The sequence below is a fragment of the Xyrauchen texanus genome, chromosome 3 (genome assembly GCF_025860055.1).
Source record: "Xyrauchen texanus isolate HMW12.3.18 chromosome 3, RBS_HiC_50CHRs, whole genome shotgun sequence".
Lineage (NCBI taxonomy): Eukaryota > Metazoa > Chordata > Actinopteri > Cypriniformes > Catostomidae > Xyrauchen > Xyrauchen texanus.
Window position 1 is genome coordinate 36342711 of NC_068278.1, and position 17229 is coordinate 36359939.

The 17229-nt window shown below is 36.8% G+C and overlaps 1 protein-coding gene across 1 annotated transcript; it reads left to right on the forward strand.

Annotated features, from left to right (window-relative positions):
* The first annotated feature begins 5111 nt into the window (after positions 1-5111).
* LOC127630270 (myosin heavy chain, fast skeletal muscle-like) lies at positions 5112-15550 on the forward strand. Its single transcript, XM_052107765.1, is given in 44 exon segments — positions 5112-5309; positions 5400-5543; positions 5740-5896; positions 5997-6024; positions 6128-6242; positions 6439-6531; positions 6675-6738; positions 6829-6927; positions 7015-7118; positions 7202-7340; positions 7467-7544; positions 7547-7584; positions 7690-7839; positions 7950-8120; positions 8210-8510; positions 8613-8677; positions 8760-8847; positions 8955-9072; positions 9160-9283; positions 9382-9518; positions 9844-10099; positions 10194-10436; positions 10544-10720; positions 10815-10960; positions 11066-11156; positions 11237-11626; positions 11723-11849; positions 12148-12266; positions 12355-12551; positions 12635-12818; positions 12920-13085; positions 13275-13349; positions 13352-13398; positions 13608-13916; positions 14033-14236; positions 14326-14451; positions 14556-14577; positions 14580-14615; positions 14618-14724; positions 14875-14912; positions 14914-14977; positions 15054-15149; positions 15225-15356; positions 15463-15550. Coding segments are annotated over 44 exon segments (5775 nt in total). The 5' UTR covers positions 5112-5120; the 3' UTR covers positions 15484-15550.
* The last annotated feature ends 1679 nt before the right edge of the window (positions 15551-17229 follow it).

A 17229-nucleotide genomic window follows, 5' to 3' on the forward strand; every position in this document is an offset into this window, starting at 1 on the left:
TGTTCTTTATTGATTTTTCTTGATTTATTTTGTTGTGCACTCACTGTTGTTTATGATGTGTTGACACCACACTATGCTTTGGAATAAACTATAGTAACATTCCATGAGATGTTTATATGTCTATATGTATAAAAGTAGTTTTTGAGCTAAATACTCAAGAGAACTTTGAGGTTCTCTTTAAATTGGATTGTTTTTCCCCGTACTATAGCAAGATTAGCCTTTTTCCCAAAGCGAAACATTTAAATTATATGATAATCTACCACAAATATTTAGTAGAAAATAAAACGAAAACATTATCACACATTTGATATCTTTTGAATTAAATTGAATGTTAATGTGTATTTAACCATGTCTCTCTGATGAAACGTCACACTCTTATGAACCATTATGCTAAACTAAGTATTTGCTTAAAAGAATAGGTAAAGCATAAAATAATAAAAACTAAGGTGATATCAGTTATTAAAACATAGAAATACTGAAATAGAGAACATTGTTCACTTGTACTTTAATAAATTGTCTTTTTAAAGCTTGGTAGCAAGAGAGGAGTTTTAATATTAACCCACAATACAGATTAAAACTGGCTAGTCAGCAAACATGGCACAATACAGTATTATTGCAAGACCTGGAGCAATAGTAATTGTGGAATAATCACCAATAGTCTGTTTATTTATTTTACTTGATCTCAAGGAAATGAACACATTGTCACTCGTATGATGTATATTTTTTACATTACACATACAGATGCATTTGGAAAAGAGTGAGGATGGTAACCTAAGAGTCCAACCACTGGACAAATATTGCAAATATTAAAACTTAAAACCCTACTGATCACATTTTGACAGAAATGCTGTTGACAGATATCAGATAGGAGGATATAGCCTACTAGCCGAGGGAACATTTTTAATTAGCATGTGTGACATCATTTTACTGCTTGCCTTCCTCTGAGGGTTCCTGTTGCTAAATTGATAGAGCATTGCATTAGCAACACCAAGACCATGGTTAGATTCTCAGGGAACACAAAAAAAAAACCCTGATAAAATGTATATTTGAATGTGCTGTACGGTAAGTCACTTTGGATAAAAGCATCTGCCAAATGCATAAATGTACATATTAATCCTCTGCAGGAAAATTGATAATAATCAAAGACTTTCTAGCAAGTCAGCCCACTGTCGATCATCTTTGGAATGCCCTTGGGAGGCTATTTCCAGTAATGACTGTGCAGCTCCTATCTACTTGAATGGAAAAGACAGAAATCTCCTAAACGGTTGGTCAAGATTATTATCAAAGGATTATTATTATTATTCAAATCAGCAGTACAATCTGACACACTGGTATCATAAATTGTGCTAAAATGCAATTTATTTCAGCTTGTATAGCTAATGCTCTTGTGCGTTGTCGGGTTGATTGACAGGCGATGTCTATATCCAAAAGGTGATTGTCTCTTTTACCTGTAAGGCGGACTTTATTTCTACATCCGTTGAGCGTTCCAATTCATCATTTTAATAGAATGGCCCATCTCTGCTAAATAATCTCTGTAATAATATAATGATTGATGACAAACTTCATATCTGTCATTGTCATTATGGAAACTATGGACTAAGTTAGTGATACATCATATTATTCTTTTGTCTTAAAGAAATCAATTGACAAGTTTGGCGGCATGATCTTTACAATATAAGGGTTTCTCATTGCTGATGCGTGAATGAGACTTCAGGATATGACATGTGATCATAATGGATTCATTGATGGACAGAATGACAAAATAATCCATTGAATTATTTGGGCTAACAGTCTAAATATTATTTAATTTAATTGACTGTGCAGAATATGTATTTGACATATGAAATATAAATAATTGAAAGCATGCTTGTGCTGTGGATATATATAAAATATCAGCTGACATAAGAAATGAAAAGTGACAAGATAGACTGACTGACCATGTCACTACCTCAAAGAGTTTGCACTCAAAAGTTAATTTGGGTAGGGATGAATATCAGAGGCATCAGTTTATGTTAGTACAAGATCTCTTTTAAGGTTTTTTCAACCTTGTCAATCATGTGACCTTAATATTCGTATCTTTTAACTAAAGTAAGAAATTAATTTAGTAAATTCAGTTGAAAGAAATTCATTTAAATAAATAAGCACAAAATACAGTCTTGGTTCTTTTGTTAATTTGTTGTTTGTTTTGTCTTTTTTTCTGAAATGTAATAAAAAAGCTAAATCTCCAAATAATAAATAAATCAAAATAAATAAGCACATAATGATCTAACAAGGCCAAATTATTTAGTTATATATATATATATATATATATATATATATATATATATATATATATATATATATATATATATATATATATATAATAATGTGTTTAATGCTTTTCAAAAGATATTCATTAATAATATGGAAGTTATTAGAAAAGACTAATTGAAAAACTAATTTAGCAAATTTAGCTACAAATGTTAACATAAAACATTTTATTTAAATGAAGAGAAACAGTCTTTCAAGTTATATCATGCCTATCATTATTTACAATTTATATTAGTAAACACCAGAACATCAGACATTTGTACTGGAGCTAATATTAGAACAATCTAACAGTAGCCATACACAGGTCCAACTCTTTTAGACATATAAGGATGACCATAAAATTTGATCCTTGAATCTGCCTGTCTGTGGCATGCAAACCAATCAATCAAAGCAATAAAATATAATATAAATATATACATAAGTAAATGTGTTTTGTGTTATTCAGATGACATCATCAAAATATGACAGCTACATAAATCCAGTGTGGCACTGATTTGTTAAAATCAATCACGGTTTTCATATACAGACCAGTTAAAATGACAGCAAATCATTAAAATCTAGTTTTTAAACGGGCAGTGATTCGACTATCTAAAGTTTGCTCAAAATAATTACCTAATTAATTTTGATTTCCTTTTTTAAAAACCATCAGTTTATCTATAAACAAATCAATGTATTTTATTATTTACTTAACAAATATGACTCATTAGCAGAAATAATTGAAGAGAAGTAAATAAGCAGTAATGATCTATATGACTGGCATTTTACACATTTGAATTTACCTTTTGGAAACAAATATGTGGATGTCTTGACAAGCAATTATGAAAAGGAATGTATGGCTCCTGCAAAGTATACAGATGACTGAACAATGTCTTAATGAAATCTTAATGATCAAGCTAAAGTCTGAGGTAAGAAAACCTTTTAACAAGATATCCTAAATGATTAGTTATTTCCATATTTTCTATTTCCAACTCTGGCGAGCACCAAATGGCCCAGCTGATCAATTTCTTAACTCACATTTGAGCCATATTTGGTGTTGGCCACATTTAACTTCTGCAATGCTGGCAAAGCAAATGTAGTATAAAGAGCAGGGGCTGTCATGCAAACCATTGCGCTCAGAAGACCAGCCAGGCTTGTTCGAGGTGAGTTGAACTTTTAATTATGAGCAGAACATAGCTTTTAAAAATAAACAGAACCACAACAGGGTATTACTAGATGACAACAATTAAAGTTAGTTAAGAGCATGAGTAGCTGGAGTATCTCAACTGCAACATAATTTGTAATGCAATTTATGCATTCATAAAACATGTAATTTTATAATATAGGTTTTCATTAAAATGTTTTTCAGGTAGAAGGTAACCTTCTTTTATGTATTACAGTGTTGAGGACCGTCATCAGAGCTTATAGAAGTGTGGGAAGGTAAAGATGCAAATAACTACTCTTAAGACCAGCTCAAACAACCAAAATAGAACAAAAAGAAAAAGAAACAGAAAAAAAGACGGACAGACAGACAGTTATCCCAAAACCATTCACTCACATATTACACAAACATTTAGTGAAAATCATCATAGAGAGTTGTCTAGAAAGCAACAATTAAGATATGTAAGGAACAATTGACGATGGACCTGAACTGTTGAAAAAGAATGCACACATGAGGTGGTAATGCAGTAATGCAGTCACGATGCGCAGCGGAGTGACTATTACACCTCGGGTGTGCATTATTTCTCAACAATTCAATGGTTCGGAATCAATAATTTCGCTTATACCATGGTTACCACACCTTAAGACATCATTTGGGGTTTATCTCAAGACAGCGCTGGTTTTCGTCCCTAAAACGCTCTTATGAGAGGAACTAATTTCTTTCGCCACAGATTCAGCATCCTTCTTTAATACAGGCAGAGCCTTCGTAGCGAATTCGAAAACGTCAAGTTCTAAGACAGTCACACTGTGTGTGTCTGTGAGTGTGAGAGAGTTTGTATTTGAGGGATCGAAAGAGAGAAACTGAGAAAATTAGATATCTCACTTCTGGGATTACATTTTTGTTGCAGTTCTTGTCAGAAGTAACATCACTTAAACATTGCCAAGATGCGTGTTGCCATATTCCTGTTGTAAAACTTAAAAACATTATTCACCCCCACTGAGATGCAGGAGTGCGCGTTGACATGACGATTGAAAATTTAACATTTTTATTTAATTCTGCTCAAATTAATTCTGCTACGTGTGTGAGAGTGTGTAAGTGCGGGGGAGACGAGGGAGCGCGATGGCTCTTTTTAACCAAAATTGTAATAAATGTAGGATATTTTAGACATTGTTCTGACGTTCGTAAGCTGATTTACTTTAACCAATGACTTTGTTTTAATTTGTTATTTTGTTGCGGTAGCCTGTAGGGCTCTTTGAAATAACTAAGCGAAGTGATATGGAAACGTTATGCAATCAAGAACTGGAACTACTTTATAGCCGTGGATTTCCTTGAAAAATAATAGCACACCTTAGAATGACCATGAACCAATCAGAATCAAGCATTCAACAGATCCGTGGTATAATAGTTTATTATGTTCACTATTTGTAGCCATTCTGCATCCTGGGGTATTTCCAGAATAAATAATGATATCATAAGAGGTAGACGGCAGCCTTATAGTCAAAATACATTACTAAAATACACTGTGCTTCCACTGAAGACTGAGGTGTAGTAATCATGATAACTGGGTTTTGAATGATCTTTATGCTGTCATTTAAAAAAATTTTTTTACACGTGGCTGTGAACATCTTTGAATTGCAGCAGAAAGCTGCCATCATGAGTACTGGATGCGGAGATGGCCGCTTATGGCAAGGCTGCCATATATCTACGTAAGCCTGAGAAGGAGAGAATTGAGGCTCAGAACAAGCCCTTTGATGCTAAGTCTGCTTGCTATGTAGTTGATGTTAAAGATCTGTACGTCAAAGGAACAATCAAGAGCAGAGATGGTGGCAAAGTCACCGTTACTGTGCTTGACACTAAGGAGGTGAATTTTCCTTATTCCATGTAAACTAGAAGCTCAATACATTAATCATTGCAAATTTCCTCTGGCAAATCTAATAAATGACCATTATAGGATAGAGTTGCTAAGGAGGATGATGTCTTCCCAATGAATCCTCCCAAGTATGACAAGATTGAGGACATGGCCATGATGACCCATCTCAATGAAGCTTCTGTGCTTTATAACCTCAAAGAGCGTTATGCAGCATGGATGATCTACGTAAGTTATGAAATCATGTAAATCGGCGTCTAAATCAGTGGCGTAGAAACAATTATAAATGGGGTTATAATGTTTGTTCCTCCACACACTTTTTAGAAGATAATTAATAGCCATGATGTAGTGTGTCGTTACATTTGTAGTTAAAATTACATTTGTCTGTGATGCTGTAATCTGACCACTTATCTGCTCCTTTCAGACCTACTCTGGACTGTTCTGTGCTACTGTGAACCCCTACAAGTGGCTCCCAGTGTATGATGCAGAAGTGGTGGCTGCCTACAGAGGCAAAAAGCGTATGGAGGCCCCACCCCACATCTTCTCTGTCTCTGACAATGCCTATCAGTTCATGCTTACTGGTAAGATCTTACATTTAAAAAAGTGATTTTGATCTGTGAAATTCATAAACCTAGATTTTATAAAACAATTACTTAAACATTATTACCTTTGACTTTACAGACAGAGAGAACCAGTCTGTCCTGATTACGTATGTATCTACTGTTATGAGATGTAAAGTACAGTTATATTTCCTTCTCATGGAATTTGTACATGTTTAATCATCTTCTGTCTTATCATCTCTCATAAACCAGTGGAGAATCTGGTGCTGGAAAGACTGTGAACACCAAACGTGTCATTCAGTACTTTGCCACAGTTGCAGTGTCGGGTGGTGAAAAGAAGAAAGAGCAAGCTTCTGGCAAAATGCAGGTATAGTATGAGAACTAAATCTATGTTCATATGTAAAATAAAAAAAAAAATAATAATTTCAGAGAGTTACAATCAATATATGACTACTATACTGAACATTAGTTGAATTTGTAAAATACACATACAATTTTGTAAAATATTTCCTGCAAATGATAGACGTGAGACGGAAAATAAATTAAAATCCTTCAAACAACAGGGATCTCTTGAAGACCAGATCATTGCTGCCAACCCTCTGCTTGAGGCCTATGGTAATGCCAAGACTGTGAGAAATGACAACTCATCTCGTTTTGTAAGTTTACCAGTTATTATTTACATAAAATGCAATTGGTCAGTTGGGTTTTTCCTATAAACAGTTCCTCAAGACACCTGTTTAGGTTTTATAAAGCTTGTTGTTTTTGCTCAATAGCAACAATGTTATTTTGTTTTAAACAGGGTAAATTCATCAGAATTCACTTTGGCACAACTGGAAAACTGGCTAGTGCTGATATTGAGACATGTAGGTGGACATGCTTTTAATTGATCAATCTGTATATTGTTCTTTGTCTATCACTCTTCAGAACATGACTTTGTTACGTTCTCTCAACAGATCTGCTGGAGAAGTCTAGAGTATCATTCCAGCTTCCAGATGAGAGAGGCTACCACATCTTCTACCAGATGATGACCAACCATAAGCCTGAGCTGATTGGTAATTGGAAAACATTTAAATCAAATTTCTTTTTAAAATGCAAAATAAGATTGTAAAAAACTCATAAATGCTCTGTGTATCTTACAGAAATGACACTCATTACCACCAACCCCTATGACTTCCCCATGTGCAGTCAGGGTCAGATCACAGTGGCAAGCATTGATGATAAAGAGGAGTTGGTTGCAACTGATGTGAGTCATTGCTAATCTGATTAATGACATTTGCTATATAAATATGTCAGATCCTAGTTCTCATCCTCTACTGTAATATCTAGACTGCTATTGACATTCTGGGCTTTAGTAATGAGGAGAAGATGGGCATCTACAAGTTCACTGGAGCTGTGCTGCATCATGGTAACTTGAAGTTCAAGCAGAAGCAGCGTGAGGAGCAAGCTGAGCCTGATGGCACAGAGGGTAAGACGAAATAGTTTAAATTTATTCTATCCTCTACTGAGCTATCCCTTTCTATTTGCATGGTGAAAAGGTTTGTTTTAATTGTCAAGTAATGGGATAGATTTTTTTAAATGTTTTAATTGGCAGAGGCTGACAAAATTGGCTACCTTCTGGGCTTGAACTCTGCTGATATGCTGAAGGCTTTGTGCTACCCCAGAGTGAAGGTCGGAATGAGTTTGTGACCAAAGGTCAAACCGTGCCACAGGTATGTAGTAGTAAAAGTGTCAAGAAGCAAGACTTGCCAACTAAGACAAATCATTGCAAAAGCAGAGAAAGTTTCAATAATATTTACACTAAATCCAATTCACAGGTGTACAACTCTGTTAGCGCTTTGGCAAAATCTATCTATGAGAGGATGTTCTTGTGGATGGTCATTCGTATCAACCAAATGTTGGACACAAAACAAGCCAGACAGTTCTTCATTGGTGTGCTGGATATTGCTGGTTTTGAGATCTTTGATGTAAGAAGTTTTCTATTATATAATTTAAATGCAAGTTGAATCAGATTCAGTGCTCAGTAAATCTCTCTCTCTCTCTCTCTCTCTCTCTCTCTCTCTCTCTCTCTCTCCAGTATAACAGTATGGAGCAGCTTTGCATCAACTTCACCAATGAGAAACTGCAACAATTCTTCAACCACCACATGTTTGTGCTGGAACAAGAGGAGTACAAGAAGGAGGGCATTATTTGGGAGTTCATTGACTTTGGCATGGACTTGGCTGCTTGTATTGAGCTCATTGAGAAGGTTTTTACTGGCTTACTTCTAAATATTTGTAATTTGCTCTTCTCAAAATTTGAAACATTTAATATTACTTTTCATCTATTTACAAATAGCCCATGGGTATATTCTCCATCCTTGAAGAGGAGTGCATGTTCCCCAAGGCTACAGACAATTCCTTCAAGAACAAACTCTATGATCAACACCTTGGCAAAAACCAAGCCTTCCAGAAACCAAAGCCTGCCAAAGGCAAAGCTGAGGCCCACTTCTCTCTGGTTCACTACGCTGGAACTGTGGATTACAACATCACTGGCTGGTTGGACAAGAACAAGGATCCACTGAATGAGTCTGTTCTGCAGCTGTACCAGAAATCTTCTGTCAAACTTCTGGCTACTCTCTACCCACCTGTTGTTGAGGGTAAGTGATTGTATGAATTACAAGTGAATATTATAAGTACAGAATGATTGAATTTGCTAATATGAATTAGGAAATTGGCTCATTGTTTCAATGTTTGTAAAGAAACTGGCAAGAAGGGAGGCAAGAAGAAGGGTGGCTCCATGCAGACTGTGTCCTCCCAGTTCAGGGTATGTAAGAGGATTCTGAAATGGATATAAAAACAATATTAATTCATTAGAAAAACTGAGAACCATTTTTTATTCTCCACAGGAGAACTTGGGCAAGCTTATGACCAACTTGAGGAGCACTCATCCTCACTTTGTGCGTTGTCTAATTCCCAATGAGTCCAAGACTCCAGGTAAAGTAATGAAGGACTTACAGATATTCTGATATCAACACAATATATGAAAATGATCACATGAACTGTGCATGTACCAACCTTAGGATGCAAATTGTTCTGTACAGGTCTCATGGAGAACTTCCTGGTTATCCACCAGCTGAGGTGTAACGGTGTACTGGAGGGTATCAGAATTTGCAGAAAAGGTTTCCCCAGCAGAATCCTCTATGGTGACTTCAAACAGAGGTAAATATGACTGCATTAAAATACTACTTCCTCTTGGAGGGTTCTCTCAATGTAAAGATATGAAGCATTTTAATAAATCCTCTACAGATACAAGGTGTTGAATGCCAGTGTTATCCCTGAGGGACAGTTTATGGACAACAAGAAAGCCTCTGAGAAACTCCTGGGATCCATCGATGTTAATCATGACGAGTATAGATTTGGGCACACAAAGGTTATATTCATCAATAAAACAATTTCAAAATTAAATAACCATACTGTATTTTTCAGCTATGATTTAAACATACTCTGCGTTATTATGCATGAATTCAGGTGTTCTTCAAAGCTGGTCTTCTGGGTACTCTTGAGGAGATGCGTGATGAGAAACTGGCTGCTTTGGTCACAATGACTCAGGCTCTCTGCCGTGGTTATCTGATGAGGAGGGAGTTTGTAAAGATGACAGCAAGGAGGTCAGTAGTGTCATGAAACAGGACAATGAACTCTGGTTTACTCCAGTGATTCATATGCCATGAGCTAGCAGTGCTAACGGAATAATATTAGAAAACACATGGTATAAATATATGTATCAATAACCATTCATGACCAATAATTGTATTTCATTATATTGTCATCTTGGAAACACAATATTTAAGAAATATAAATATCAGATTCATTCATCTGAGTAAAATAAAAACACTGAATACTAGATTCAGGAGTACTGGGTTGACCAGTGAAAATATAGTAAATTAACAAAAAAAAATAGCAATATTTAATCATTTTAATTTGTTTTATCAGGGATGCAATATACACTATCCAATACAACATCCGCTCATTCATGAACGTCAAACACTGGCCATGGATGAAGGTTTACTACAAGATTAAGCCTCTGCTGAAGAGTGCTGAGACTGAGAAGGAGCTGGCAAACATGAAAGAGGACTATACAAAATGCAAAGAAAATCTTGCCAAGGCTGAAGCCAAAAAGAAAGAGCTTGAGGAGAAGATGGTTTCACTGCTGCAAGAGAAGAATGATCTGCAGCTTCAAGTAGCCTCTGTGAGTATGCACTAATTAATTTACTGAAAGTTCCTTTTAAAAATTATACATATTTTCAACAAAGATATGTAAAATCCTTTTTTTCCCCTGTCAGGAAGGTGAGAATCTCTCAGATGCCGAGGAGAGGTGTGAGGGTCTGATCAAGAGCAAAATCCAGCTTGAAGCTAAACTCAAAGAGACAACTGAGAGACTGGAAGATGAGGAAGAAATCAATGCTGAACTCACAGCCAAGAAGAGGAAACTGGAGGATGAGTGCTCTGAGCTGAAGAAAGACATTGATGACCTGGAGCTCACCTTGGCTAAAGTGGAAAAGGAGAAACATGCCACTGAAAATAAGGTTTGAGATTGAGTTGGTTTAACATGCAATTTTATTTCTGTCTTTATACTTTGGTATAGAATATTCATTGAAAAATATAAGCTAATTTGGTACCACAAATCACACAGGTCAAGAACCTGACTGAGGAAATGGCAGCACAGGATGAGAGCCTTGCCAAGCTTACAAAGGAGAAGAAAGCCCTCCAAGAGGCACATCAGCAGACTCTGGATGATCTCCAGGCAGAGGAGGACAAAGTCAACACCCTGACCAAAGCCAAGACGAAGCTTGAGCAGCAAGTTGATGACGTAAGTTATTATACAAACATGCTTCTTATTTAATAAATTCCGTATGTCCTTTTAATTTTTACATGAAAATATTTGACATGTTGTTGACCTATAGCTTGAGGGTTCCCTTGAACAAGAGAAGAAGCTCCGCATGGACCTTGAGAGAGCCAAGAGAAAGCTAGAAGGGGACCTGAAACTGGCCCAAGAATCCATCATGGACCTGGAGAATGACAAGCAGCAATCAGATGAGAAACTGAAAAAGTGGGAATCTAAAAAAAAAAATCAAAAAAACATGACTCAAGAAATGTGACAACATTATAACTTATCTTGACATATTGCAAACATGTTTTTGCTTAATTTCAACAGGAAAGACTTTGAAACAAGCCAGCTGCTCAGCAAGATTGAAGATGAACAATCTTTGGGAGCTCAACTCCAGAAGAAGATCAAGGAGCTTCAGGTATTTAATTGGTCTCTTTTGTAGCATTGTTGAAAATAGTCAAATCAAGATCTATAACTTTTCACTAATTGCCCCTGTAGGCACGCATTGAGGAACTGGAGGAAGAGATCGAGGCTGAGCGTGCTGCTCGTGCAAAGGTGGAGAAGCAGAGAGCTGATCTCTCCAGGGAACTTGAGGAGATCAGTGAGAGGCTTGAGGAGGCTGGTGGAGCAACTGCTGCTCAGATTGAGATGAATAAGAAGCGTGAGGCTGAATTCCAGAAGCTGCGTCGTGACCTTGAAGAGGCCACCCTCCAGCATGAAGCCACTGCTGCTGCCCTCCGCAAGAAGCAGGCCGACAGTGTGGCTGAGCTGGGAGAGCAAATCGACAACCTCCAGCGTGTCAAGCAAAAGCTTGAGAAGGAGAAGAGTGAATACAAAATGGAGATTGATGATCTCTCCAGCAACATGGAGGCTGTGGCCAAAGCAAAGGTTGAGAGCTATAACTTTAAATGAATATGTCGTGTTTTTAAGAAAGATCTGGCTTTCTTAGGATTAAGAAAGATCTAATGACTTTGGTCTTTGCAGGCTAATCTTGAGAAGATGTGCCGCACCCTTGAGGACCAACTCAGTGAAATTAAGTCCAAGAATGATGAGAACCTTCGCCAGTTAAATGACCTCAGTGCCCAAAGAGCAAGACTTCAAACTGAAAATGGTACAATATTGTACATTATTTATTAATATGAAACAAGATTATTTAGCATTTAATTTCATCCATTAAGGAATGCCTTGACTGGAAATTAAAATTGCAGTGGTCACTTTTTGTTTATACATAATTGGTAGCAATAGATAAGCCATTATAAAAATATATAAATGAACACCAATGTCCACTGATGATTATTTGTGGTAATGTATGACAACTGTTCTTCTGATGGCATCAGTAAACAGTTCCATTTGAACTAAACTTACATAGATATGCCACAAACTGACATATTACATCAAAATCTCAAAAGGTGAGTTTGGTCGCCAGCTGGAGGAGAAGGAAGCTCTAATTTCTCAGCTCACTAGAGGCAAACAAGCTTTCACTCAACAAACTGAGGAGCTTAAGAGGCAGATTGAAGAGGAGGTTAAGGTAATAGAATGTAATAATTGGAAATATATACTTGTCAGTTACTACTTACAAAAGAACATAGCTAACATCATCTAACTTGGTCTCCTAGGCCAAGAATGCTCTGGCTCATGCTGTGCAGTCAGCCCGTCATGACTGCGACCTGCTCCGCGAGCAGTTTGAGGAAGAACAGGAGGCAAAGGCTGAGCTGCAGCGGGGAATGTCTAAGGCCAACAGTGAGGTTGCTCAGTGGAGAACCAAATATGAAACTGATGCCATCCAGCGCACAGAGGAGCTTGAAGAGTCCAAGTATGAACTTCAGAAGAGCTTATAAACGTGTTCAAATGTGAAAAATTTTCATCATAAGATTAATGTTGACAAATTCATAACAGGAAGAAGCTGGCTCAGCGTCTGCAAGAGGCAGAGGAACAAATTGAGGCAGTGAACTCCAAATGTGCCTCCCTGGATAAGACCAAACAAAGACTTCAAGGTGAAGTGGAGGACCTCATGATTGATGTGGAGAGAGCCAATGGCTTGGCTGCCAACCTTGACAAGAAGCAGAGAAACTTTGACAAGGTAAATTATTAAAGTTTTTCTGTGATATGATAATTTCTCTCACAAGGTAAATTAGGAAAGTAATAATATTTTAAGGTTAATCTGAAATATCTCAACCTAAGGTCCTGGCAGAATGGAAGCAGAAGTACGAGGAAGGTCAGGCAGAGCTGGAAGGTTCTCAGAAAGAGGCTCGCTCACTCAGCACTGAGCTGTTCAAGATGAAAAACTCCTATGAGGAGAGTCTGGATCAATTGGAGACACTCAAGAGAGAAAACAAGAATCTGCAGCGTAAGCAATTCTTAAATTAATAAGTAGAATCATTAATAAATATAATTAATCTACACTGCTAGAGTTTTGCATATATTGGATGTTGTCTGACAGAATTAAACAATGTTCTTCCAAACAGAATCTGTAATATTTCACAGTGTATATGTACTTTTCATAAGAGATAGATCATGTTTTATTTCTCTTTCATAGAGGAGATCTCAGATCTTACAGAGCAGTTAGGTGAGACTGGTAAGAGCATTCATGAGCTGGAGAAGTCCAAAAGGCAGTGGAGACTGAAAAGGCTGAGATTCAGACTGCTCTGGAAGAGGCTGAAGTGAGTACCTGAATATTTAGATTTAAATTGTTAGATTGTGTCAGATTATGTCTACACTCAACTTTCCTTTACAACACAGTCAAAAATCCAAATAAAATAATATAAAATAAAGATATTAAAAAACTAAATTGTTAACACCTTGCTAGAACTAATACACTACTTTGTTCTGAAGAATTTTGCTCTTTAAACTTTTATATGACTATTAACAGGGCACCCTGGAGCATGAAGAGTCCAAGATTCTTCGTGTCCAGCTTGAGCTAAATCAGGTCAAGGGTGAGATTGACAGGAAGCTTGCAGAGAAGGATGAGGAGATTGAGCAGATCAAGAGGAACAGCCAGAGAGTCACTGAGTCCATGCAGAGCACTCTGGACTCTGAGGTCAGGAGCAGGAATGATGCCCTGAGAATCAAGAAGAAGATGGAGGGAGATCTTAATGAGATGGAGATTCAGCTGAGCCATTCCAATAGGCAGGCTTCTGAATCACAGAAACAGCTGAGGAATGTTCAGGGACAACTCAAGGTATGTGACCTCTCTCTGGCTTTCGGTTTTACAAGTATGCAAATAATAGAGTATGTTGAACAAAATTTTAATAGCAAAAACGAATCAGGGAACTCTAAAAAATTGTTAGTGTATAGGATGCCCAACTGCACCTTGATGATGCCCTGAGAGGACAGGAAGACATGAAGGAGCAGGTGGCCATGGTGGAGCGCAGAAACACTCTGATGCAGGCTGAGATTGAGGAGCTGAGAGCAGCTCTGGAGCAGACAGAGAGAGGCCGCAAAGTGGCTGAACAAGAGCTGGTGGACGCCAGTGAGCGTGTTGGACTCCTGCACTCTCAGGTAATCATTACACAGAATGTAAAACACAACAACAATCAAATACAGATGTGATATTTTCACTTTATTATGTACTATTTCCTCTATTTCAGAACACAAGCCTTCTGAACACCAAGAAGAAGCTTGAGGCTGACCTTGTCCAAATTCAGGGTGAAGTTGATGATATCGTCCAGGAAGCAAGAAATGCTGAGGAGAAGGCTAAGAAGGCCATCACTGATGTTAGTTTTTTAGTATTAAAATGACATCCATTTAAACAAAAATGTTATTCAAAATTGACCTCTTGGAGTGTCGCAAAGACTCTTATACATTTTTTCTCAATTAGGCTGCAATGATGGCAGAAGAGCTCAAAAGGAGCAGGACACCAGTGCTCACCTGGAGAGGATGAAAAGAACCTAGAAGTCACAGTGAAGGACCTGCAGCACCGTCTGGATGAGGCTGAGAATCTGGCCATGAAGGGAGGAAAGAAACAACTTCAGAAACTGGAGTCCAGAGTAAGCTTGTCTTTTTCAATGTTCATCATCTTGATGTGGGTAGAGTGAAATGTATGTTATGTCCTAACATTGTACTGTATATTATATTTTGGATTGTCAAAACAGATTTTCTATAAGTTGAATGAGATTTAAAATATCTGTTTTTTTTAGGTCCGTGAGCTTGAGACTGAAGTTGAGGGAGAACAGAGGTGGAGCTGATGCTGTTAAAGGTGTCCGCAAATATGAGAGGAGAGTGAAGGAGCTCACCTACCAGGTACAGAAAAAAAAAAAATCTCAGGTGTAATTAATATCATTATTTTTCGAGTCTGATGTATGTGTATTTCCTGCAGACTGAGGAGGATAAGAAGAACATCAACAGACTGCAGGATCTGGTTGACAAGCTTCAGCTGAAGGTCAAGGCTTACAAGAGGCAGGCTGAAGAAGCTGTGAGTACATCATTTGAGAATACTGTTTTTTTTAGATGTTTTGCTGTTGTGAGAACTATGTACCTGGCGTTGCAGGAGGAACAAGCCAACACTCACCTGTCCAAATTGAGGAAGTCGCAGCATGAGCTGGAGGAGGCTGAGGAGCGTGCCGACATTGCTGAATCTCAGGTCAACAAGCTCAGAGCCAAGAGCCGTGATTCTGGAAAGGTAATGCATTTTAAAATTTCAGCCACAAATTTATAGCTTTATTTAAATGACACATTTATTTTCTTTAATACTAATACATTTTCTCAATATCTTTTTTTTTTTCAAGGGCAAAGAGGCAGCTGAGTGAAAACATCTCACATACAATGTATGTCTCTGAAACTGTGAAATTAATACTAAATAAAGCTTTAAATGCAGCAGCTTTTCCTTAATGTTCTTTATTGATTTTTCTTGATTTATTTTGTTGTGCACTCACTGTTGTTTATGATGTGTTGACACCACACTATGCTTTGGAATAAACTATAGTAACATTCCATGAGATGTTTATATGTCTATATGTATAAAAGTAGTTTTTGAGCTAAATACTCAAGAGAACTTTGAGGTTCTCTTTAAATTGGATTGTTTTTCCCCGTACTATAGCAAGATTAGCCTTTTTCCCAAAGCGAAACATTTAAATTATATGATAATCTACCACAAATATTTAGTAGAAAATAAAACGAAAACATTATCACACATTTGATATCTTTTGAATTAAATTGAATGTTAATGTGTATTTAACCATGTCTCTCTGATGAAACGTCACACTCTTATGAACCATTATGCTAAACTAAGTATTTGCTTAAAAGAATAGGTAAAGCATAAAATAATAAAAACTAAGGTGATATCAGTTATTAAAACATAGAAATACTGAAATAGAGAACATTGTTCACTTGTACTTTAATAAATTGTCTTTTTAAAGCTTGGTAGCAAGAGAGGAGTTTTAATATTAACCCACAATACAGATTAAAACTGGCTAGTCAGCAAACATGGCACAATACAGTATTATTGCAAGACCTGGAGCAATAGTAATTGTGGAATAATCACCAATAGTCTGTTTATTTATTTTACTTGATCTCAAGGAAATGAACACATTGTCACTCGTATGATGTATATTTTTTTACATTACACATACAGATGCATTTGGAAAAGAGTGAGGATGGTAACCTAAGAGTCCAACCACTGGACAAATATTGCAAATATTAAAACTTAAAACCCTACTGATCACATTTTGACAGAAATGCTGTTGACAGATATCAGATAGGAGGATATAGCCTACTAGCCGAGGGAACATTTTTAATTAGCATGTGTGACATCATTTTACTGCTTGCCTTCCTCTGAGGGTTCCTGTTGCTAAATTGATAGAGCATTGCATTAGCAACACCAAGACCATGGTTAGATTCTCAGGGAACACAAAAAAAAAACCCTGATAAAATGTATATTTGAATGTGCTGTACGGTAAGTCACTTTGGATAAAAGCATCTGCCAAATGCATAAATGTACATATTAATCCTCTGCAGGAAAATTGATAATAATCAAAGACTTTCTAGCAAGTCAGCCCACTGTCGATCATCTTTGGAATGCCCTTGGGAGGCTATTTCCAGTAATGACTGTGCAGCTCCTATCTACTTGAATGGAAAAGACAGAAATCTCCTAAACGGTTGGTCAAGATTATTATCAAAGGATTATTATTATTATTCAAATCAGCAGTACAATCTGACACACTGGTATCATAAATTGTGCTAAAATGCAATTTATTTCGGCTTGTATAGCTAATGCTCTTGTGCGTTGTCGGGTTGATTGACAGGCGTATGTCTATATCCAAAAGGTGATTGTCTCTTTTACCTGTAAGGCGGGACTTTATTTCTACATCCGTTGGGCGTTCCGATTCATCATTTTAATAGAATGGCCCATCTCTGCTAAATAATCTCTGTAATAATATAATGATTGATGACAAACTTCATATCTGTCATTGTCATTATGGAAACTATGGACTAAGTTAGTGATACATCATATTATTCTTTTGTCTTAAAGAAATCAATTGACAAGTTTGGCGGCA